The 24,925-nt window shown below is 41.2% G+C and overlaps 1 protein-coding gene across 4 annotated transcripts in view; it reads right to left on the reverse strand.

Annotated features, from left to right (window-relative positions):
- Nucleotides 1–24,925, reverse strand: part of NPTN (neuroplastin) — a 70,063-nt gene that overhangs the window by 20,788 nt on the left and 24,350 nt on the right. For all 4 annotated transcript variants that reach the window (XR_012022925.1, XR_012022924.1, XM_072809542.1 and 1 more), the window contains exons 2-4: nucleotides 12,230–12,577; nucleotides 7,185–7,356; nucleotides 3,548–3,642 (exon numbers count right to left, since the gene is read on the reverse strand). Coding sequence is in view for 2 of the 4 variants with exons in the window: in XM_072809542.1 (XP_072665643.1) it covers nucleotides 3,548–3,642; nucleotides 7,185–7,356; nucleotides 12,230–12,577 (615 nt within the window). In the remaining 2 variants the exon portion in view is untranslated. The remainder of the gene's footprint in view (nucleotides 1–3,547; nucleotides 3,643–7,184; nucleotides 7,357–12,229; nucleotides 12,578–24,925) is intronic.

The following is a 24,925-nucleotide window of genomic DNA, read 5'->3' on the forward strand; positions in this document are numbered from 1 at the left end:
TGTGGCCACCAAAATCCTTTTCTAAAAACAAAATAAAATTCAAATTCTTGTTTCTTGGATTAATCAAAATAATTGAGTGATGAGGACAGGGTGAGAGTCATGAAGGGGATTTTCTCCTTTTTTTGTAAATTACATGGACATTTTTAATGTGCTTTGTTACAAGCACATTTTTCTTTTTAAAATTTTAGAAAAAGAAAGGGGAAGAGAGAGGGAGTAAGAGTTAGAAAGGTTAAATAATCATAGGAATAGAAAATCCAACACTTATTCATTCACGAATACTCTATAACAAGCTGTGCAGTCTCTAGAAGACACAACTCCTGAAGAGTCAAAAAGCTGAGGAAACGATGACTCCCCCAAGTTATCTAAGAGGATCCCCAGACAGGCTGGGCTACGGGGCAGAGGTCCCACTAAGGTCTAGTCATTGCGGTTTCCTCTCCCCTGGCCAGCCCTGCTCTTTCATCCCCAGCATCTGCTCAGGTCACCTGCCAGATACCTAAGAAATGTAATCCTAAACAGTAATAGTATCTTCCTGTTTACACTGTGCCGCATTCTTGGCCTTTAAAAAAAAGTAAAAGAAAAAAAAACAAACCCTACTTCATATGCAAGGCCGTCCCTACTACCTGCAGACATTACCATTTTCAAAACCCCTTTCTTGACAGGGATCTACAGGCTAGGATAGAAAAACACTGCCACTTCAGGTCTGTTCCTGAACAGGTGCCCTCCCTATCACTCCTTCAGCCTTCTTTTCTCTTCACCATAAGTAACTCAGGGCGTGGTGATCTGCTGCTATACAGTGCCCAGTTCTGGTCTCGTCTAAGCCCTTCACTCCTCACAGTGCTAAGTTCAAACAACACCCCAGGACGAGGTGCTGAACTGCAATAAAAGCCGAACGGGGGCGGGGGGTGGGGGAAGAACTGAGGACTGCAGAACAGGTGCTAAAGAAATCTATCTGTATGGTGTAAATTATACTGCCCTGAAATGCCAATTTAGTTAAGCCACAAAGGAAGAATCTGAGAGACTCCTTTCAGCAGAGGTCACTTAAGTTTCTTGAATCTCTCTCAAGTACAACGATCTCTTTACCTGTATTAATCAGCAGATTTTTAAAATCATTATAGCTATAAAAAGATAACTATCTTTTACCCCACCATAGGGGCAACTGAAGAAATAAAACCAGAGTTTATATGAAAATGCTTTGGGAAGCAATGCCTCCCCTACGCCTCTTATCCCCTTCTCTCTCAATGCAGGGCAGTTTGCAACCCCAACCACCTAGCTTAGAATATGATCCTGGGACTATGGCAAATCTTTTTAAAGTTAAACAGAAAAAGTCAAATGTTCAGTCTTTACAGCCTAAACTAATAATCACCTAAAAGATATTAAAAGTTCAGCTGTTATTCCTTGTGAATTTTGAGAGACTAATGTATCTGTCCAAGCTAATCACAGAATACGCTTTAGGAATTCTACAAAAGAGAATTCTCTTAGGGTCTACTCCTTTAAAATCAGGATGTCACCTCCCACCCCAATCTTCCTCACAGAGCTGCTGGGCAGTAAAATCCAATAGCGCAGCACACAGTCATGCCGATAAATCAGAAGCATGGAAGTTTTAACTTCCTTTGAAAACTCTGCCTGCAGCTTCCTATTCTCTCCTGCTCCAGACTACGACCTTCTATCTGCTGAAGGGAAAGTGAGGAAAGATGCCTTGGAGGCCACTTTAGTAGCCAACCCGATGAGAAACCACTTCTGTCTCCGCTCCTGAAAGTGCTGCTAGAAATTATTAGAGCCAAATCAGCATGATCACAGTGAAGCCAGGACTTGCAACTGCATGTAAACACCCTTAGGCTTGGGGAGGACAGTTAACTACACACACCTTTTCCCCTCCCTCACCCATCCTGTTACCTCCACGCTTGGGACTTTGTGCCAAAGGCTCAGCCTGGAATGCTGCACAGCCACCAGTACCTCATGGAGGAGGGAAACAACTCCCCACATAGCCCGGCTCACCCAGGCAAGAACAGGCACTTGACTGGCTTAGAGAAAAGGCCTTCTCATACCTCCATCATCGTGTTGAACAAATCTGTCATCCGTCAAAAACAGAGATAAACTCAGACCTCTCCAAGAAAAGCCCTGAATTAATCAAATCCCAGGTTGTCTGGCCTACGTGGACTGTAACCATACCAGTGTGACTCAACCCCTTCAGGCATTCAGAATTCAGTCTGGCAGCTAGAGGAGAGATACTGGTTGTCCTTACATTGACTTACAAGTCAGGGCTGTGTCAGCAAGACACTACTTTCATTTAATAACAACATATAATTGAAACTTAGAATCTAAGCCTTTCTTTAAACTTCTAGTCTTCTAATTACTATTATTATTTTTTAAGATTTTATTTTATTTATCCATGAGAGACACACAGAGAGAGCAGGGCAGAGACACAGGCAGAGGGAGAAGCAGGCTCCATGCAGGGAGCCCGACGTGGGACACGATCCTGGGTCTCCAGGACTAGGCCCTAGGCTGAAGGCGGCGCCAAACCGCTAAGCCACCTGGGCTGCCCAAGTCTTCTAATTCAAACAGATCTGAATACCTATTATAGGACCTTCCCATTTCCTAAATTTATCCTTCCAGCTGCTAAGGATCACCTGTAGATTTAAAGAAGAAGTCTGTATCCTTCCTAAGCAAAATTCAGACTTAAAAAAAAAAAAAAAAATCCCCAAACCCCTCATCTCTTCAGTCTGTCCTCAAACAAGTGCCCTGCCTGCCTCTGGACATTTTATAAAATGGAAAAACATGGGCCTGAGAGTCAAGACATGAGTTCTAACGCTAGTTCTGTCTCAAACCACTCTGTGACCTAGAGTTCATGGCTGCACTTTTCTGGGTCTCAGCTGCTTCTCTGAAGTAACACAGGAAAGCTGGATTCACGATGTTAGGTAGCTCCAACTCTACCAAGTCCACTTGTCCCTTCTCTTACAGTTCTCCTAGAGTTCCCTTCCTTTCTGGGAACTTTCAGCTACATGTTTAAGATGCAGCTGCATCTTTAAGATGCCATGCACCCAGTTTCTATTAAAATTCCAATGAATCATCCACAGATAGTTTATGTTCATCCTACACATTGTATTTTTCCAGATTCTGCTGGCCCATTGGAGAGATCTATGTATAATATTTGTAAGGCACTATTTGTTCTAAGAGATTTACATAGGTTGAATGATATGAAGCTGCCAACATTCAAACATCTTTACCATACAGAAACAGCAATTTCATATGATTCAAATTACCACATTAACTTACTTATTCCTCCTTACAATCCCCATGAGGTAGGTTTTACAAATGAGGAAATGGGAGCACAAAGAAGTTAAGAACTTGCCACAGTCACAGAGCTAAGAGATGACAGGGTTTGGATTTAAACCTGGGCAGCTAAGCTCCTGAGCCTGTGGTCCTACCATAATGTTTTATTGCCTCCCGTACTGGGAACAAGAACAGCTTGAAGAATGTGAGTCCAGACCAAAGTAGTGTCTCAGAAGGAGAGTGAGAGGCTCACACTGCAGCCTCTGTTGGGTTGTACCTTTCACTTCAATGGTGGCATTTGCTTTAGGAGCACTGACAAAGTGATATACACAGTGGTATTCGCCTGAATCCTCAGCTCTCGGCTTATTGATCCTGCAGAGATGAGAAAAAAAATGAAGTGAGGAAGCTGGGAACAAATACACAACAAAATATACAACAAAATAAGAATCAAAAGGGCAACCAGGGACCTTGCTCTCCAAACCGTGTCCCTGAATGCAACTCACCTCCTCCTAACTGAAAGCAAAAACCTCCCTCCACGTATTACAAAACATTAGAGCTTCACTCCTTACTGGGTGCCTGGAATACAAAGATGGAATGATACATGGTCTCTAACCTTAAACAAGTAATCAAAATAGAGGGCTGTACAAAATACTCTAGATTATATTTAGATATAGAGGATGGAGCCATCACTAAAAAAACCTTCTTGCTTACCTCATGTTTCTAGTCAAATAAGTAAGAGCAGGAAAAAAGGCAAACCACAAACCTTCTTCTGTGCTCCCCTTTTAAAGACCCTGTTTTGGTAGTTTTGTTCTTCCCACACAGTATTTCGGTACCATGCCTTTTAATCTCACTCACAGGATCCAAGGGATAGTGGGCGGAACAAATCTCTGTAATCAGAGCACCAGCCACAGAGATGCAGCTAAACTTTTAAGATACTTAGGTACAGCTAGAACCCTAAGGTCCTGCATGATCTCCTTCCTATGCTCATCTCAGCCACTTCCTAATCCTGCTGGGCTCTTTTCACTTTTTCAATGTGCCCTGCTTGTTCCTTCCTCAAAACCTAGACACAAGATGTTTCTTTACAGAGAATGCTCTTCCCATCACTCTTAGCCTAATCTAACTCCTTCCGCATCGGTCTTGGCTCACATCATTTCTTCCTACCCTCAAAGTGACATCCCTCTACCTGACATTCTTGCTCATACTACAGTGTAATTCTTCACACACATGCATCAAAACATATAATTATATATTTATATATTTATGTGATTGGTTGATGAATGTCCAGTTTCCCAAAAGACCAAGTTCTATGTGGACAGGCACTGGGTATAGAATTGCTGCATAATTCTATACCCAGTGCACATGGCCTGGCCTGAAATATAGCAGTGTGAATGAATAAATAAATGAGCAATTGACTGAATGAATGTAAACTCAGAGTGAACAGCTGTGCAGAGATCCTGATCAAGTTAAGCAGAGTGACAAGAAGGACTGTAGGACATGTGCACGGCTAGAACAGCACTTCCTCTGAATTCCACAGGGTGATCCTAAACAAGCTTTCTTGCCCCTGACAATGAGCTTCACACCAGCTCAGTACACTAGGGCTTTATACACATACCCCAAAACTTACATAGAAAGGCTGGTGTCTAATTACTGAAGAGAAATCTACATCAGAAGATGATCATCATACAGCTCCTGCTCTTTTGGCTCAGTGGTAAAATGTGGTACTTGTGATGGTCAAATCTACATTGTACTAATGTCTGAGAAAAACCCCTAGCCTTAACCACTGACTGGCTCAATATATTTATCCATCTTACTGTTCATCCCAAAAGATCATGGATGAGGAGAGACAATATATCCCTAGGACTACCTCAGCATACCCGCGGCAGCATAACATTCTTAGAGGAACAGCCAAGAGTCTTCTAAATGTGATACAAGGGGCTCTTCTTAAATCAATATGCTCCCAATAGAGAAAACAGACACAAGTCAGCTGCTCTTAGCAAATGTTCCAGAGTTTGGAGGAAGAGCAGCAGCTGTATCTTCAGAGCTCAGACTAACTTAACTCTAAGATCCTTGAAAAGACTTGGAAAGATGACTCCCAAGCTTGAGCCCATGCCTGTGGGTTCAAAATCTCCCCTACATCATTCCCTTCAACTAGCTACTGGGAAACAACTGAAGCAAATGGAAAACAAGCCCAATAGCCAAGCAGGTGCAGGGTCTCTCAGACTGGTCCATAGATCACTTAATAGGTGGCCCAAGGGACTCATCAGCCATTACTTCACAAAATGTGGGAGAACACAGATTCCCTGAAAAACTCTGACAATGCAGAACACCCCTGGAGAGCTGCAAATAAGCTGACCAAACAAAGAAAGAAGAAAGAAGGAAGAAGAAGAAGAGGAGGAGGAGGAGGAGGAGGAAGCATTTTATAAAGTCAAACTCGAATTTATAAAGCTACAGTTCAAAGCCATGTGGGTGACACAGTACAAGACCTCGGTGAAACAAAATTGGATGTCTGGTACCTTGAAAGAGTTATTATAAAAATACAAACTTGTAAAACTAACAAATAGACCAAGAACATATGCCTTTCGGGGATCCCTGGGTGGCGCAGCGGTTTGGCACCTGCCTTTGGCCCAGGGCGCGATCCTGGAGACCCGGGATCGAATCCCACGTCGGGCTCCCGGTGCATGGAGCCTGCTTCTTCCTCTGCCTATGTCTCTGCCTCTCTCTCTCTCTCTGTATGACTATCATAAATAAATAAAAATTAAAAAAAAAAAGAACATATGCCTTTCATCCTACCCAACAGTTCTATGTGATTAAGCTTTTCCAAACTATGAGAATATGTCTGAGGCTATATTTCCAATTTAATATCAAAAGAAACTACAGTGGAGATAGATTAAACTTGCCACTAAAATGGTATGTTAAAGCAGGAAGAAAAAGAAAAAAAAAAAAAAAAAAACCCAAAAACCTAGATTCTAAAAAGTCAGGAGACAGAGAACCTAGCCTTGCTTCTGAAATTTACTAGATAGACTATTTGGCCTTGAAAATAGTTAAGAGTTATTACTCTTTGAGTTTTAGTTTCCTTACTTGAAAAAAAGAGGATCCTGATTGTGGGTCAATTAAATAAGGGATATGAAAAGATCTCAATTTTGCAAAATACTGCAGAAGGTCCTTGCTACTACCAGGCATGCAGATTTTCCTGGTCTTACTCCAGTGCACTCTTTCTTTGTACAGACTCAACCTGACAAACAGAATCAGCCAATCCTTTTCCAGATTAGTTTTCAATCACAAACTATTCTGAAAGGTGAGGTGCCATGTGTTCTAGGTATTCCAAAAAAGCACCAAATCTTTGGGGGCCAGGTTAACTTCAGCCGGCAAATATTCCCCTTTCATCAAATGATGTTTCCAGGTTACCATCCTTAATCCAGACCACTAAAAGGCCCTGTATCCACTGGTCTTGATCAGGTTATGGTCCTATTAATTACTCTCAAGAGGTAACTCAGACATCTATCCAGGAGAAAGATCACTTAGGGTGCTCTTGCTCTAAGAGTCCTAAGGCAGATTTCATTCTGATTCCTTAAACCCCTGGATTAAGTCAAAAGACCTGCATTCTAATTGTGACTTTCCTACTGACTAGCATGGTTTGGTTACCCTAAGCAAATCACTCTCAATGCCTTCTGTTTCTCTATTATCATAGTGAGGGGAACATTTATGACTCTCAAATCTGGCTATTCATTAGAATGCTTTGGAAATCTTTCAAAGATTCCTGGGCCTCACCCCAGATATACTGGATTAGACTCTCTGGAGAAAGACCATATATATCTTCTGTGTCTCCTTCATAACATAGCTGTGGATTATGAATGTCCACAGTAAGCTCAGCAATGCTCCCTTCCACCTTCCCAGGAACTGCTAGCCCCTCTCACCTGTATTCCATGTTGCTGGCATTCTTGCGAGTGGCGGTCAGTTCTACCCCATTCTTTGTCCAGTAGCTGTATGTAAGGGTATGAGAACTGGAGGTGAGGTTACACTGCAGGGTGACGGGGAGAACAGGGCTGTCTCGAAGAATGATCTCTTCACTGGTGACAATCCTTGGCTCTGTAATAAGAGTGCACAGTGATAGGGAGCCATAGCCTTCCATTCTTTGTAGCCCTGGCCTGAGAATCAGATGGGGTAGGATGGGGAGACTAGAAAAGAGGGAGGGCAGACAGGACCACCACATGAGGAATTTCACTTTACCACTTTAGAGGAAGTCAAGAAAGGAAAAAACAATGATTATAAGCAAATGACCACTAGCGCAGACAACAGCCTGAAGACCAGTTGGCCTAGACGTGAAAAGAATGGGAGTATTACGGGTACTTGTACTGGCAACAATCCACTTATACTTTTGAACACCACCGTTTCATGATTTAAGAATGACCAACCAATTCAGCTTCAATTAGTAAACCAGGCTCCACCTTGTAGTTCTGAAGACAAAAGCAGTATCATTTGTATATAACTAATAAACTCCCTGTGGAGTCACTAGGCCCTGGAACAGTAATAGCTATAATTAGATAATACATGTATGGCTTTTCCCACATTTAATTCTGATAAACCTATGGCAAACCAGCCATGGCCATTAATTATGTAGAAAGAAACAGTGTAGATCCTAAAAGCAAATTTCCTGCCAGAAGTCTATTGCGTTTTCCAAATTTTGCCAAGGGAAAATTCTTAAGGAACCATCAACAGTTCTTCTCTCCAGCCCGTATTTATTCCCAAAGCTTTTTCAGAATTGTTATTTAAAACACATTCCATTGTGCAGATAACATAGAGTGTGATATGTGCTGGTATCATGGGCTCCTAGCATTTTTAGAGCTAAAAGGCCCTTAGAGTTCACTGAATCCCACTCTTTAAGAGCTAGAAACAGAAAATGACTTGTGCAAGGCCATAGTTATTGTTAGTGTCAACACTGGGCCTAGAACACACATCTGACTAAATTCTCTATCTCTGCCTCCCTCCCCCAGCTCCATACCCCCAACACACACACTTTCCACCCTATAGCAATTTATATACTTCATCTTCTGATTCTCTCCTGGGCTTAGATAACCTGGGGTCATTAGTTTAAAATCTATAAAAATAACCTCAAATATTAGAACACACTGAGCAGAAATGTTTTAAGGCACACTCTATCATTCCTAGAAGGTTCATACTTTAAAGCCTTTTGAATTCCATCACTATATTAAAGTCAAGATGTCTGTTTGTTGTCTTGTTGTTCCTCTCTCTAATCTTCTCCTAAGCTTAGCTGCTATTCTACTTTTGGTCAGACATTTTCAGGTGAATTCTAAACTTTTCCCATCCACATTAGAGGTATTTCCTCTTTTGTTCTTTTTCCAATTGTTTCTCAGAAATTCTTGATTAACTTCTCATTTCCCTGCACCTGACAACTCGGTAGCAGCAACCTGACACCATTTTATGCAGTACAGTGCTGACTCTTAACTCTTGAGGATAGAACTCACTCCCTGCACTGGAACTAATAAGCTTTGTTCCCTGTGCAGGGAGGGGGATGGAATGGAAAAGTCATGGGACACTTGAAAAATATAATGCCCAAGGACCTCTTAATCAATGCAACATTTCTGACTACGGAGCTCATATCAAAGAAAACTGTGACAAATAAAGCAAATCCTTAAGTCTGTTCAATTAAATGGGTTCTCACTATTTTCCAACTCTGGCAAAGGGATAGTGGTTATCTTCCATTCAGCACTGGTCCTTACTGGTAACATCAAACAGGGTCTCTATGTACAGATAATGGAGGCATAGCAGCCACTAAGACAGAAGCAGATGCATGTAAACACGTTAGCGCAGTGGTGTCCCATGGTTTCCAAAACACACTGGACAGAAGCCAAGTCCCTGGGCCTTAAGTCGAGCAGAACGGCTGCAAACCCTGCAATGGAAGGCGCACATACACCATCAGCAGAAAGCACCACAATTCCAAGAAAAATCAAAACCAAGCAAAAACAAAAGAGAGAACCAGTACTCCACAGAAATTAAAAATATAAAGGCAACATTAAAACCCAAACACACTTTTAGGTTTTTACTAAATTTTTATTATCCAATTTTATTTTCTGTCCCATTTGGGACTCTCCTTCTGGCTCTTCTTCTCAGACTGCACTGAGAAAGGGTAAACTCTGAGGATGAGGCCAAGAGCTTCCAGATGTTTCAACACAAGGAGGCCAAAGTAAATGCTACTCTTACCTGTGACGATGCAAATGCCCACTGCAGCTCAAGGAGATTAAGAAGGTGATGAGAGCAACCTGGAGACTTTCTGCCAAGAATTCTTGGAAGGCAAAGGAAAGCTCTTTTCCCCTTACGTGTTAAAGATCCAGGAGAGAGTCAGCTGGGAGCAAGTGGATAATTTAAATAGGTTTAAATATGATTCTGCAACATAGGAGGGCTGTGGGGTAGGGTAACCTCCCTCTGATGATTGCTGTATATGGAAACCAGTGCTAAACCAAAGCTCCTTGGCCAGGGTGCCACACCTGCATTTTGCACCAGGATGAAGGTGGAGCTTTTATTTCTGTGGTTTAATATTGCGCATGAAAGTCCACGAGAGATGAACAAAAATGTTTACTTGCCACTGACTCCCTATTTAGAAGTAGTGGATGGGAGATCCTTAGCCTCACCACCACTCTTGTGTAGAAGAACATGCTATGGCCAGAGAGATACCTAAAAACTGGGCATATTTCTCTTCCTGCCTTACCTTACTCAAGGAGCTTTGGGGAAAAGTACTATCAAGAAGTCATCCTTAGAAGACTTCAACCACCTCCTGGAGGCAAATGTCCTTGGGATGCTAAGACCACAAAACAATCCAATTAGAGTGAATTCAGGATGTTTTTAAAAAGTAACAGCAGCAGCTTGGCTCTCTAAAACAGTTAACTAGGGCTGACTGATGGGGAAGTCTGGGATAAGACTTAAACTGGCAAGGATTTGGTTTAACCACATGCAGACACTTCTAAAGTAGGAAGTTTATTTCCAAGTAAACTGGGGGAATGTTACGTATTTTCAAAACTGAATTGGTAGGTAAGTGCCCCCCAAAGACTCATCATCTTCTAGCCCCAAGGCATGACCTTTTAACTAGGAGTCTACTTGAGTCAAGCTCCTGGACGTACAAGTACCAAATGCCCAGCCCAGTCCATGCCTACAAACTTCTGCAGATCTTTGTGGCCATTTGGGTAATTCTGGTTTTATAAGGAAAGGAGCAGGGGGGGCAGGAGAAGGAAGCGTGCAAGGGAAAAACTGTTAAATAAAAGAAAATTGCTGGGTTAATATTCCCCATTTTCACATAGACAAGGTTTTCTTTTCCCCTTTCCAGAAGCAGGTTCTCTGATTGAACAGTGCCAGCTGCAGCAGCCTCTCCTCTCTCTCCCCTAAGACCTATCCTCTTCATAAGCATCTTCTAAGGTACTATAAAGAATAGACAACTAATCTGCTATATTCCAAATAAGTATACAGATTCAGGGCCCATGTCCTATTATTTCCTGCATTATTATCAAACTCCTCATAAATGTGTTTTTACTATTTTTACTTATTCTTTCTAAATCAATCAGTTCCTTAAGCCAGAACTGGCTATAAGTCTGAGTTCTTGAAGAGAAGGCAAAAACCCAAAGGATCTTTCCATTAAGTAGAGTATGCTCCCTCAATTAAAATCAAGTCAGATGTGGGGCTAGAACTAACTCTTCCTGGCCAGGAGCACTAGCTCTGTGGTGGCTTCTTCCTCCCTCTCCTTCCCACTACACGAGTAGCAAGACACTTTTCAGAAAAAGAGGTGGCCACAAAAGCTCCCGGGTCTAATGTCTTACTTGTACCCGCTACAACAGATGAAGAGAAGAATTCTGAGCCAGCCGCTTAGGCTCTCCCTCATCACTTAGTTGGAATTTAGTTTCTTCTTTTTTCAAAATACAAGAAAAGGCCAGTATGAATGGCTTCCAAACTATTTCTGGGGTTGCCAGTCTCTGGGATAAGGAGGACTGTGCCAACAGTCAGTCATCAGAGTCAATCTGTGAACAGGAAGCAGATGCAACTCTGACTTTGAAACAGCATGATGGGGTTTAAAAAAAAAAAAATTTGCAGTTTAGTGTCACCTGGTGCCTAACAGCAAGACATACAAAGGAAATCTCGGGCTGTTGCTTTTAAGAGAACAGGAGACTGGATGGGCAGGACCAGTAAGGAGTGTACTGCTGTAGTGGAGGGCTGTTATCAGAGAAGCACATGCCACTGTTTTAGAAAAGAAAAAGAGCTGGAACTATGGAGATATCCAAGCTTACATGCCACCCAACAACCAAAACACACCACCACACTGCACCTATGGCAACATTCCCATCACAGAACAGGATGACACCAAGTCACAGTGAGGGAAGAGGCTGGGTAGACACAAACTTAAAACCATAGAGGTGAAGGCAGCTACTCAGAGAGCTTCAAACAGATCAACAGAAGAAATAAAAGTAGTTAGACTGGGGAGAGAAACAAAAATAAAAAGGCACCAGAGAATAAATCAGCAAAAGGATAGCAGGAAACCTACTACAAAATTAAAAGGGGAGGGAAAGAAACAATTCAACACTACCCTGGTATAAATGCCTGGTTTTAGGAGTGTTAAGTGTTTTTTTTGAGCCCCCCCTCCCCCAGTTCTCCCTCCCCACCTCTTCCCATTGCAGATGATTTTGGACAGGCACGGATTTCCCCAAGTTCTTTGTTCCTGAGGAGAAAGACACAGAAAACGGTCAGGGAATGAGGGAGGTAGAGAGGACGTCAAAGAAAAAAAAAAGTTGCCACAGATGTTTTCATACACTACAACCAGAAGGGTCGTGGGTTTGAAAAAACGAAGACAAGGGGTGGGGTGAGCGATCATACTGGGGAAAAGGAAAAGGAAGCAGAAGGGAAGGGTCATCGGGCCACCTCTAATGACTACAGTACTACTACTGTAGGGTGCTGGACTCACTCTGAAGGACGCTTATGGTGGCCTGGGCTCGAATCCATGTTATGGAGGGGTTTTGCCTCAAGTCATTCCTCTTGGGGTCGTTGCTGGCCCTGCACTCGTAAGTCCCAGAGTCCTCCAAGGTGAGCCGGGTTATTCTCAGCACACTCACGCCGTTTGACCCGTAGGCGGTGTTTACGGTGACACGGCGCTTCCGAGCACCGTCCCACAGCTGTCTGAAAGACTCTGCCCGGTTGACTTCTGCGTACCACCACTGGATCTCTGGCGTGGGGCTCCCGACCACGTCACAGTACAGCTCAAAGGCGTCCCCAGTGAGCTTAGTTTCTGACATGGGCGACTTGACAAACCCAGCTAGAGGGAGGGGGAGCAGGAATGCAGTGACAGGCCAATCAGAAAAAAAAAGAATCAACAGGTGTTAATAGTAATTTAAAGAAAAGAAAAGAAAAAAGCAAATGAGTTGCAAAGAACAAAAAGGATTCATTTTTAAACTATAAAGAGACAGTAAATAGCATTTCATACAAGCTTTTAGAAGAAGAACCACCCTGGGAAGCTTATGAAGCAAAGGCAGGCTAATTTCAAGCTGGGGCAGCCCAGGTGCTAGCCAGGCAGAAGCAAGCCCACTGGAAAGCGTTTTAGCAATGGGCCCAGTTGGTAGGAATGAGAAAGCTTCGGGTCTCGGGGGAAGAGTCTCTTTCCTTAGAGCACAAACCATTACCTTTTCAAATTCAGGCAAGTGATGAAAGATAACCGCAAGTGGCAGGAGGTCTATATGCCAAGTCAGGATCTCTCTTTTGGATGGGTGAACACTTTGTTAGAGATGCCATGTCTTTTGTGGGCCTCAAGAAATATTAACTGACCTAATGACGCCTTCTTTTGGGAATCAAAGTCCAAACTTCAACTGAAAAGGTAGCATAATTCTTTCTCGTGCAGGATTCCATCCTGAGTTCAGGAGACTTCCTCCACATCCTGTTCTTCCCTGGGTCTATGGCAAACAAACGGCCCAGTGATCTGTGACTAGGTTAGCCTCCACTTGAATGCAGACCTTCACTCAGGCACAGGGAAACAAGACAGTCTGTACTTGAGAGTGAGAATTCCTATGGGGGTCCGCTCAGCGGTGAAACCAGCGTTAACAGCAATCCAACTCAATACCAATAGAGGGACTATGCCTTCCACAATTCCATAAGTTCATACAGCTAGAGAACTCTGCTGAAAAGTCAGTCTTAAAAATAACCATGGTACTTGACAGGCTCTGTCTACACAGTTTAGTTGCCTAGCTCCCAGAGGCCAGCTCAGAAAGAATAAGAAATGCACAATGATGAAATAAATTCTATGGTGAAGGTTAGGCCTCAACAACATTGCCAGGCATTGCCAGGAATTAAAGTTGATGCCTACCTCCACTCGTCCATAATTTGCTTTAGGTTACACTCCCATAAGACATGGTGGCAATGGCAGAAAGAGAGTAGAAAATCCAGACTTACTTGAAGAACTTTGGAGGAGGGTCCATAATAAGCTAAATCACAGTGCAAGCATACTCTCTCTCACCCATTTACTTCACCTAGGGTTCATCGGCATTTCTACCAATTCAAGCAGTGTCCCAAGGTACAGGGCAAGAAGCTAAAAGAGGTACTGAGTGGCTGGTCAATTTCCCTGGGGATCAAGCTGACCCCTCTGTGTTGGGCAGAGTGGGGCCAGGATCTAGCAACATCAGATTAAAAACATTCCAAAGGAAAGGTATAAATTATATGGAACCGTTTTCCTACAGTCCGGAAACCAAGGACATGAAGAACTGACTAAAAATGGAGGTTACCAAGTGGAAAACATTCCATTTATATCCCTAAAAGTACTTGCTTTTGGAGATAAACTTCACCCTACGGACCTCAGAACCCTAAACCTGCATGATCTCTGCAACAATGTGCTATACTTACTTAACTGGAGGTCAAGACCTCCAAAATCATACTAATCTTTCAATTCATAAAACATTCAGGATCTAGGGAGGACACGAATCCAGTAATTAATAGCCTTCAACTAAATCTTCTGTCTTGAAATGCTATTCTGAACTACCTCTTCAGATAGTATCAGTTCTTTGTAAGAAACCATCTACCAGAGGCTCCAAGAAGTAAAAAAAAAAATAAAAAAAAAAAAGTCATTCTCAGATTTAGGGCAAGTTTCAGAATTTCAGAAAAAAAAAAAAACACCAATCCCCAACAATGAAAAGCTGAGCTCACGTCCAGGTAAAGTGGTAATCAAGGAGCCATGTCTTCATCTCGCAAACTAACCACCTGCCCACCCATCAAAGTCAATGCCAACTAGGACAGTAAAGGAAGCTGATTCTGTCCATTTTACTACTGGTTTAATCACCATGGAAAATTGGTTATTGGTAAATCCCTAGGGAGCAGTAAAGAGGAGTACTGTTTTAATCATACTCCATCATTAAATGGAAATTACAAGCTCTTATTCTCACATTCTCTGTGAACTGGGGGAGTTTATGTCCTCTCAAAGGTGACCACGCACAGAGTATCGTCAACTTATGATGGGGTTACATCCTGATAAAGCCATTGTAAGTTGACATTTTCTGAAGTCAAAAATCCCTTTAATACACCTAACCTACAGAATATCACTAACAAGTCTACTGTGCTCAGAGCACTTACGTAGGCCTACAGTTGGACAAATTATGTAACAAAAAGCCTATTTCTTAAGTGTTGACTATCTCATGCAATTTACTGAATGTTGTACTGAAAATAAACAGAATGGCTGTATGAATCCAGAATGATTGTTAAGTGTACCAGTTGTTTACTCTCATGATATCATGGCTTACTGGGAGCTGAAGCTTGCTGCTGCTGCTGCCCAGCACCATGAGGGAGGAACGGACTGCAGACTGCTAGCGTGGGAAAAGAACAAAATTCAAAATATGGTGTCTCTATTAAATATGTATCACTTTTGCACCATCATAAAGTTGAAAAGTTTTAAGCTGAACCACAGTAAATCAGGGCCCATCTACTTGATCATGCTCTAGAAATGTGTTAGTGGGTTTGTTTTGTATTTTTTCCCCTTCTGAAATACAGGCTGACATTTAAGCCTCTTTATCAATCTGCTGACTATGCTAATGTAAAAGGAATGCCTGCAAGTATGTCCAGAACCCCAAGAACCCACCCAATTCCAATGGAATCTCAAATCCCAATAGTATACAATTCAAAGATAGCTGAGAAACAGCCTGAACACAATTCCCACCGCACAGAACCAATCAAGTCACTCAACCTGGCACTGCCAACCGTAGGCAAGACTCACTTCTAAGGAGGAAGGAATGCTGATCTGATTTAGTTTAATTTTCTATCTGCATACAGGAAAATGGGACTGAGTCAAAAATAAGTGTTCTTTGAATTAGTAAATTATATGATGTGTATTTAAGCAAACTTATCTAAAAGCAAGATTTAATATCCTTTAAAACACTAATAAACGTGTTCTTTGGAAGCTGTTATTATTAGCCATGTGCATCAACAGGTTAACATTTTCTAAGTACGTGTCATATGTTAACCAATGTGCTAAGCACTTCATATTATCTCATTTAATCCTCACAATAGTCCTATATGATACTAAGGTCCAAAAAAGTTAAGTACTTTGCCCACAGTCACAAGCTAATAGAGACTGGCCTGGAATCCAGGTGTACCCAAAACCAAAGCATGGTCTTGTAATACTTTCCATGACTGTGGTCAATATCCCTTACTAGGTTAGAAAAAGGTTTTTGTAGTTATTTAAAAGTTAAAGATACTTTTTGCGACTACTTAAATGTAATAAATTAACAATTTCTGACTACAAAAAGGACCTGTCCATTGGAATGTGCAGCACACAGTGATTACTAACTCCTTAAAATTATAATCCTAGTAAAGAATAAAGATAAAGGGGATCCCTGGGTGGCGCAGCGGTTTGGCGCCTGCCTTTGGCCCAGGGCGCGATCCTGGAGACCCGGGATCGAATCCCACATCGGGCTCCCGGTGCATGGAGCCTGCTTCTCCCTCTGCCTGTGTCTCTGCCTCTCTCTCTCTCTCTCTCTGTGACTATCATGAATAAATAAATAAAATCTTTAAAAAAAAAAAAAAAAAGAATAAAGATAAAGAAGCACAGGATCAAAGAGTTCCCTAAGCAATGGTGTATGTGTGTGTTGGACAGCAGAGGGAAAAAGTGAGGAAACAGAAGAATGGATGGCACAGAAGCAAGACTGCCCCCTAGTTCTGATTATTTCATCCCCCTACTCTTGAGAAGACTGGCTTCACAGGAAGGAAGAGTTTAAGAACATTAGATGCATTTCTCTGGTATTGTGATCAGTGAGGCAATTAACAAAGGGCAGTACCTAAATTTTTATAAAACTGAACAGTTTACAAAGTGCTTTCACATGCATCACATCATATTTCATTCACATAGTTTCACAAGGTTCATAGGGCAGACTCAGAGAAAGGTTCAGGACTTGCCCAAGATTGCTTAGGTAGCTAATCCTGAGCCAAAATGGGATCAGAATGCAGATCTTCAGCTTAGTCTATGGTTTTCATTAAACTGTACTGCCTCTTAAAAAAACAAGCAAAGGATTCCTTGATAGCTGAATATGCATCAAAAATCCATTTCTCCTCCTAGCAGCAGGGAAAAGAGAAAAACAAAAAACATCTCTACAAAGTATTGTGAAATCACAATTAGCAAAGGAAAGTTATTAGCAACCATCTACCTCATTATCCATCCAAAATTAGCTCCAATTCAGAAGAAGAGAAGAGCCAGCCTGCAGCAAGAGGGGGCAGACAGCTCAGAGCCTGACTCACTGCCCTGCCTTTCATCACCAAGTGCTTTCAATCAAGTATGTGCCCTCAACATGAGAGCACAGGACTGCCTAAAGTTGGGAGGCCACGAGGAGCATCTGTTTGATCTCCAGGTTAAAGCCCATCCAATATTTTGGGAAAAGCCTGAATTTCAGAAAAAATACCTCCTATCCCTTCTTCCCCATCATCATCTCTACCCACTATAACATGTAACTGAGCTCAGATCTCAAATACATTTGAGAAAGAACTAATAAAGAGCATTCAGTTCAACAATGATAAAGGAAGCTGAAAGGTGGTCACAGGTTTGGGGGAAAGAAAAGACTAGAAGCTGGGGTTGGAGGAGGACAGCAAGCACAGTATAAAAAACGAATACAGTAAAACCGGGAAAACAGTAATGTAAAATTGCATAACTGGGGATGGGGGATGGGAGATGGGAAGCGAAGATGACAGCTGGGGCTAGCAGCCGGAGAAAAGGAGGAGCTCTCTGGCAGGAAAAACTGGATGTGTAGATATGTAGCAGCGGGTGAGAAGAAAAAGGGAACACAGAAGAGCAAGTTGAGCCCAATCCCAAGAAAACTGCTTTTACATATGCCCTAAGGAAGCAAAAAAGCTAACCTAATTCCACACAGGACCTGAGACCATTACTGATTTTTACAGTTGAAATTCTCACTTACCTCTAGGGTAATAATCACTGAACAGGTAATGAGAGTAACTTCTCTCCCTCTCTCTCTCAGCTGACTACTGCCAGGGCCAGGCTTTTAAATCTAGCCTGCTTTTGTCACTTTTTATTTATTTATTTTTTTAAACAGCTGTTCGCTTCAAGCCCCTGTTTACTACTAATTCCCTGTGGGTGGCTCATGCTGTTGTCTCCTTCATGCCTAATAAAGAGAAAATGACAGCCAAGAACAAGAAAACATTTCTCTCCCCTCCACCTCACCCCAAACACTCTCCTATCATATTACCCGAAAAAAGATTGAGCAAAACAAGCTGATCTCTAACGTGGTTATAGGCACCATATTTCAAATCTGTTTAAATAACTGTGAACTGCTACAAGGCTGTGTATACCTTGTAGTATATTGCCTATCCTTACTGTTAATTCAAGAATTATTATCACTATTTCATAACAAAAAGACAAGTCATAAATCCATATGCAATCATTCTGTGTGTAACCATCAAGGGTAAGGCAGGCCTGAGGCCCTGGGAGTGGATGAAAATGGGATAACCTCATTTTCTGCAGCAGGAAGGAAGTATCTGGGTCTGATCTCATGGATTAGTCTGACCTGTAGGTAGAAATGGCAGCAATTACAAAGCATTTCCCAAAATCAAACCTATTCTTTTCATAGCTACCTCTATCAGGCATACATGACAAGGTTTAGGACTGTCCTCATCACTAGTTTCTATGCCAAGGCCCACCCTTTATTTAGAAAGTATACCACCAAAGTGGCTAAAGAAATCTGCTCAGCATTTTTTTTTTAAGATTTTATTTATTACTCAGTATTTTAGCTAGCCTTCTGCTTTGAAGAAGTAAGGAAATCCAGTTTGCAAACTCTAAAATCAGATTGTCTGGAGGTCAATCACTAACTATGACCTCAGGCAAGTGACCTAACCTCTGTGAGCTTCTCCTAATCTGTAAAAAGAGGCTAAGAATAGTAGCAACCACCTAGTGTTATTGTGAGGATTAAATGAAATAACACAGCTTAAAACAGTGCCTGGTACATAGTAAGCAATCAATAACGTTAATTATCATGTCTCCACAGAAATAATGCTGAACAAGCCACATGCAGTAGCCTTCAGCACTGCTCCACAACAGGGCTGGGAAGCAGAAATGTTACATCCAAAATGAGTTCTAAATTAGAATCCAACTTCAAGAAACAATAAAAAATTAACCTTTAAAATAAAATTAGAACCAGAATGGAAAGAGATTGCAGAAAGCAATGAAAAAGAAAGGAATTCTTCCTTTTTTCCTATCTTTAAAGCAAACTAGAATGTGGAGAAATGATAGTAGCAGCATGGACTCAAGGACTTTGCAAATGTTACTAGAGTTATAAACCATTAAATCTGAGATATGAAAATGTGGAAAGCCCAAGAGTAATGAGAATAGAAAGAGGCAGTATAAGATTCTCCTTTAAAAAAAAAAAAAAAAAAAAAAAGTATAGACCTACTGATTACAAATCAAGCTGTTTAGCAATAATGATATATAGGAAGATACTGAACACTGGGCAAGTCAAACTGTGAATTCACAAAATGTAAGATAAAATGGTAGTTCTGGGATTTTGGACCAGGTCAGATTAAGTTTAATTTCATTCTAACAGTGTCAGCTTTTGAGTCAGTATCTCCACACCTTAAATTCTCTTAACGCTAAACGATTTCTTCAAACGGGAATGACACCATCTTCTTTATGGGGTAGTTGTGAAAGTCATGGAGTTTATATGGAAGAGTTCTGCAAACTGTAAAGCTCTATGCAAATGTTATTTTAGGACAGAGAAGAGATACGCATCTGATATGACTGACCTTCAACAAGGATTTTCAAAACAACAACAAGGATTTTCATTCAGTCCTGTTGTCAATTCCCACTGATAGACTAAACAAGCATGATTTACCTAGATCCATGGGTCTAAAAGTCAGTGACTTAAAAAAAAAAAAAAAAAGGTTAGAAGTATGATAAAAAGAAGCTATGGGCCATCTCAGAAAATATAAACAAAATTTTGCCTGTAATACAGGGGTGTCCCAGACCCCAGATCAGACATCTGTGTCTCAACTGTACGGCTACTGAATGAGTGAACAGATAAGGGTCTATATCTAGTAAGCTGAGAGCTGCCTTACAGGGAAATGAGGCATGGTTTACATCTAGACTGGATTCTTCAACTTCTTCAACCTCAATCTCCTCATCTGAAAACTGAGGATAATAACCCCTACCTTCTTCATAAGGTCATGGTGAAGTTCACATGAACAATGGTATGTAAAATTACTTTGGAACCTATATGGCTGTAAATGTAATAATATAGATGGCCACTTTATGCAAGCATTCCAGTCTGTAACAAAGGATGACTTTAAATCTGTCCTGGGTGTTCTAAAACTCGCCCATGGGTAAGACAGGTTGTCTACTGTACTTTTTCTTAATTTTTCAACTTTCCAAAAGAATAAAAGTCATTGAAAACCACTGACCCAAAGAATTTAAAGATGTTTTAAAAGGAAATGACATTAAACAGAGTTGCCAGCAATTAATACTAAAATTTAGAATTTTGGTCCCATCTTGCATTTCTTCATGTATATATAATATGCTCCAGGGGCTCAGTAATACCAGTCTATGACCCTGAATGTCCTTGAAAGGGTTCTAACAGATTGAAACCTTTGCTTATATGATATTTATCAGAAAATCTTGGCTACTTAAGTCTTTTACAGGTATGAAATAAAGAGCTTCATTATTAAAGACACTCCTTGGGACTAACATTTCCTCCACACTCCAAGAAGGAAAGAGGCATTTTAATTTAATCTTGAATAAAGAAAATGAGGCTAAATATAATTGATCAGGTCTCATTTTGACTGTGATATCAAAATGACTATAACCTTAGTTTTTAAAAACTAAGGAAGGGTTCAAGGGGAAAAATACAATAGCCACAAACTGCTATCAAGTTAGTCTTCTTAAAAAACTTTAGGAAATCTACTTAACTCCACAAATAGTACTCAAGCTGCTAGTATACAAAGGAAAAATGCTTGATTTTTAATGGCTAGCAAAACAAATAGACAAATTAATATAAATCAGCTGTATCGCAAAGGTGTTCTTAATGAAAGGTCTGGCTTCAAACAGTGAAGCCCTCATATATTTCAGCAAATGCTCATAAAAATTCTCTTATTCCAACAGACTGGCAAAAATAGCTATGAGCCAATCTAGAACTACACCAAAATGGAACTTTGAGGCCAAAAACAATATTTTTGAGTGGTGGTGGTGGGGAACAGTACAGAGCATGCCTCAGTTGACCCTCCAGTTAGGATTTATTTATTTATTTTTCCCAGTTAGGATTTATTAAAGGCAAAATGAAAACAATCTTTTCTGTGAAATTCACTTGCCTATAGATTCAATATAACTTTTGTTTTAACTCTTTAAAAGATATTTATTTTCAATATAACTTTTTTTAAAAAAAGATTTATTTATTTTAGAGAGAGCATGAGCACACAAGTGGGAGGAGGGGCAGAGGGAGAAAGTGAGAATCTCAAGTGGACTTCCCATGGAGTGTGGAGCCCAACACCAACCGGGCTGGATCTCACAACTGAGATCATGACCTGAGCTGAAACCAAGAGTCAGATGCTCAACTGACTGAGCCACCTGGGTACCTGTAGATTCATTATAACTTTTGGTAACAAATTCACTTTCTGTCCCTGACAATATCCAATCAGGATTTAAATGTTAAATATAACACAATTCAGCTCATTCCTCTGAGGGTAATACAATTCATCTCATTCTTTCATCATCATATATCCCCTGTGAGAATGACAATGAACACAAGCAGTGCAAGCTGATAGTCTGGATATAATCTAGAAGAGAGCTTAACTGAAAGAGGTAGGAAACCTGCCTTCTTTTATTTTTTTTTTAATTTTTAAAAAGATTATTTATTCATGAGACAGAGACAGAGAGAAAGAGAGAGGCAGAGACACAGGCAGAGGAGAAGCAGGCTCCATGCAGGGGGCCTGATGCGGGACTCGATCCTGGGACTCCGGGGTCATGCCCTGAGCCGAAGGCAGACGCTCAACTGCTGAGCCACCCAGGCATCCTGAAACCCGCCTTCTTTTAAACAGCCATTCCCAGAAACCAGAGTCAAATAGTTTGCACATAGGGATATTCCATCTTTGAATCACATCCCAGAATGTTAGGTAATATAGTCCTAGTCTTCTCTTCTGATGAATTATTTCCAAAGCATAAATAGCTTATATTAGAAACCACACTGGAAACTTTATGTCAAAAGCAAAACTTTTCTTAGATGGCAGTATCCTAGAGCAGCTATTCTTAAACTTTATTATGCATCACAATCATCTGTTAGAACACAGATGCTAGGCCCCATCCCAAGATTTTGATTCAATAGGTCTGAAGTAGGGCCTGGGAATGTGCATTTCAAACAAGTTCTCAGGTGATACTGGTGTTGTTGGTCCACAGACCACATTTTGACAACTAATGTCTTAATGTGAAACTGTTGAATTTTTCAGCTTTTTCAAATGGAAGAGAAATATGAGCATAGGAGCCACACAGATGTTTCTGAAGCCATATAATTACCCTCCTAGAAGCGGAGTCTGATTCATAACCAAAAGAGCGAATATGGCAAAAAATGGTTGCTAAAAAACTGTATCACTCACTATGACTTATGCTCACTTTAGCAGCACATAATACTAGGACTTCATTAATAACGGCTTTTATCTTGTCTTTGTTCCAGTTCTCAATCTATAAATTGTAAGCATGCTTTTAATTCAATTTACCTTTTTTGAGTGCTTATTTACTAAAGACTACACAGGGATAAATTTTTTTTTTTTTTTTTTTAATTTATGTAAGTCACAGACAGAGAGAGAGAGAGGCAGAGACACAGGCAGAGAGAGAAGCAGGCTCCATGCACCAGGAGCCCGATGTGGGATTCGATCCCGGGTCTCCAGGATCGCGCCCTGGGCCAAAGGCAGGCGCCAAACCGCTGCGCCACCCAGGGATCCCGGGATAAATTTTTTAAAAAAGATTTTATTTATTCATGAAAGACTGAGAGAGAGAGAGAGAGAGAGAGACATAGGCAAAGGGAGAAGTAGGTTCCATGCAGGAAGCTCCCATTTGTGGGACTCGATCTCAGGACTCTGGGATCATGCCCTGAGCCAAAGGCAGATGCTCAACCGCTGAGCCACCCAGGAGTCCCCACAGGGATAATTAAAATAAACTTTGTTCCTAAATAAAGAGAGCTAAATCTTTAAGACATGACACAGAAAAATAACCAAAATACAATACAAATGATAATAGCTACTTCTACAACAGATTACAAAAGACCACGGGAACATAGAAGAAATAGCTAATTTTGCTGCGGGACAGGGCTGATAAATGCACAGAAAACTTATGCATGAAATCTGTCTAGCCTTGTCAGTTGCGGGGAGAGGGGAGATGGTCTTGCTGTAAGCAAGAGGAAACAGTTATAAGCACTGCATTGAACAGTGGCGTAACGATTCTAGATACAGCTGGGGGAAAAAAAAAAATCAACATTTTCTGAGTGCTTTTATATCCAAGCACCTGTTAAGTACTCATGCTACTCAGGAAAATGAGACAGTTTATAACCTCAAAACCTCACAGTTTAGGGAGAATGACAAGCCTCCTGCAGGCTAAGAAGCCTGGGCTTTTTACTATAGAACAAGCAGTGTGACTGGCCTGACTGGTGGCAGTATAATGGATAGATTAGAAGAAAGGAGTTAGAAAACTCCTTTAATAGTCCAAACAAAAAACATCAGTCTGAACTAAGTAAGGGTAGCTGTAGAAATGGTGAGAAAGTGATGGATGCGAGAAATGTTTAAGGGAATGAATCAACAAAAATTGTTGACCACAGGGTGAAGAGTGATACTGTAAATGGAAAAGGAAGACGAACTGAGAGTTGGCTTTGGAGATATATACAGGATAAGCTATGCTGGTGAGATGTTCAGATGTAGTTAAAAATATGGATCTGTTATTCAGAAGAGAGGTGGAGGCTGGAAATACGCACTTGGGAATTATCAGCTTAGATGGAAGTTGAAGCCAAGGGAGGAGATGAGCTCACTCAGGGAGGATGAAAAAGGAACTGAGAATGGAACTTTCTACATAATTACACTTCTTTCCAAATGATTCACCACTGAATGCAATACACTTTTGCTAGGATAAAATACACCAAAATAGGAATTAATTCCCTTCCGCTATCTGGACAACTTCTAATAAGGTCAGATAAATAATTTATTATTTTGGTTTGGAAGATATAAAAGAAGGGTCTTCTCATGTTCTTCCTGCTAATGACTCAGATACAAGGCACAGGATCCATGCCAGAAGCCCCCAAAGTAATAGCAACTTTCCTTGAGGACAATGCCTAATGCCATTCATGTTTACAAAAAAATCCTTAACCTTTGATAAAAACAGCACCTATTTGGTTCCAAAGATTTTTTTTTTTTTAAGATTTATTTATTCATGAGAGAGACACACAGAGAGAGGCAGAGACATAGGCAGAGGGAGAAGCAGGCTCCCTGCAGGGAGCCTGCTGCAGGACTCAATCCCAGCACCCCGGATCATGTCCTGAACCAAAACCAGATACTCAATGGCAAAGCCACCCAGGAATCCCAGTTCCAAAGATTATCTTGGGAAACATTTTTTCTTGGGCAGAAGCTAATACTTAATCTCAACCAAATTTTCTCAACTTTTGACAAGGAAAATGTATGGAATCTCAGCCCAAAGCCCAACACTAAACCAACTATGACCCTACACTCTGCAGTAAAGTACTGGAAACAAAACCAATATGCCACAGAACAAGTGAATGGGGGGGGGGGGGGGGGGGCGGAATCACCAGGAATGTAGCTCCTATTTTCCATGACATACTGCAATGCTTATGTTCTTTTCCTCGCCTTCTGGTCCTCTTCAATATTTCTTTCTTTTAATTTATTCATGAGAGAGGGATCCCTGGGTGGCGCAGCGGTTTGGCGCCTGCCTTTGGCCCAGGGCGCAATCCTGGAGACCCGGGATCGAGTCCCACGTCGGGCTCCCGGTGCATGGAGCCTGCTTCTCCCTCTGCCTATGTCTCTGCCTCTCTCTCTCTCTCTCTCTCTCTGTGTGACTATCATAAATAAATTTTAAAAAAAATTAAAAAAAATTTATTCATGAGAGAGACAGAGAGAGAGAGAGGCAGAAACACAGGCAGAGGGAGAAGCA

The sequence above is a fragment of the Canis lupus genome, chromosome 32 (assembly GCF_048164855.1).
Source record: "Canis lupus baileyi chromosome 32, mCanLup2.hap1, whole genome shotgun sequence".
NCBI classification, from domain to species: Eukaryota; Metazoa; Chordata; class Mammalia; order Carnivora; family Canidae; genus Canis; species Canis lupus.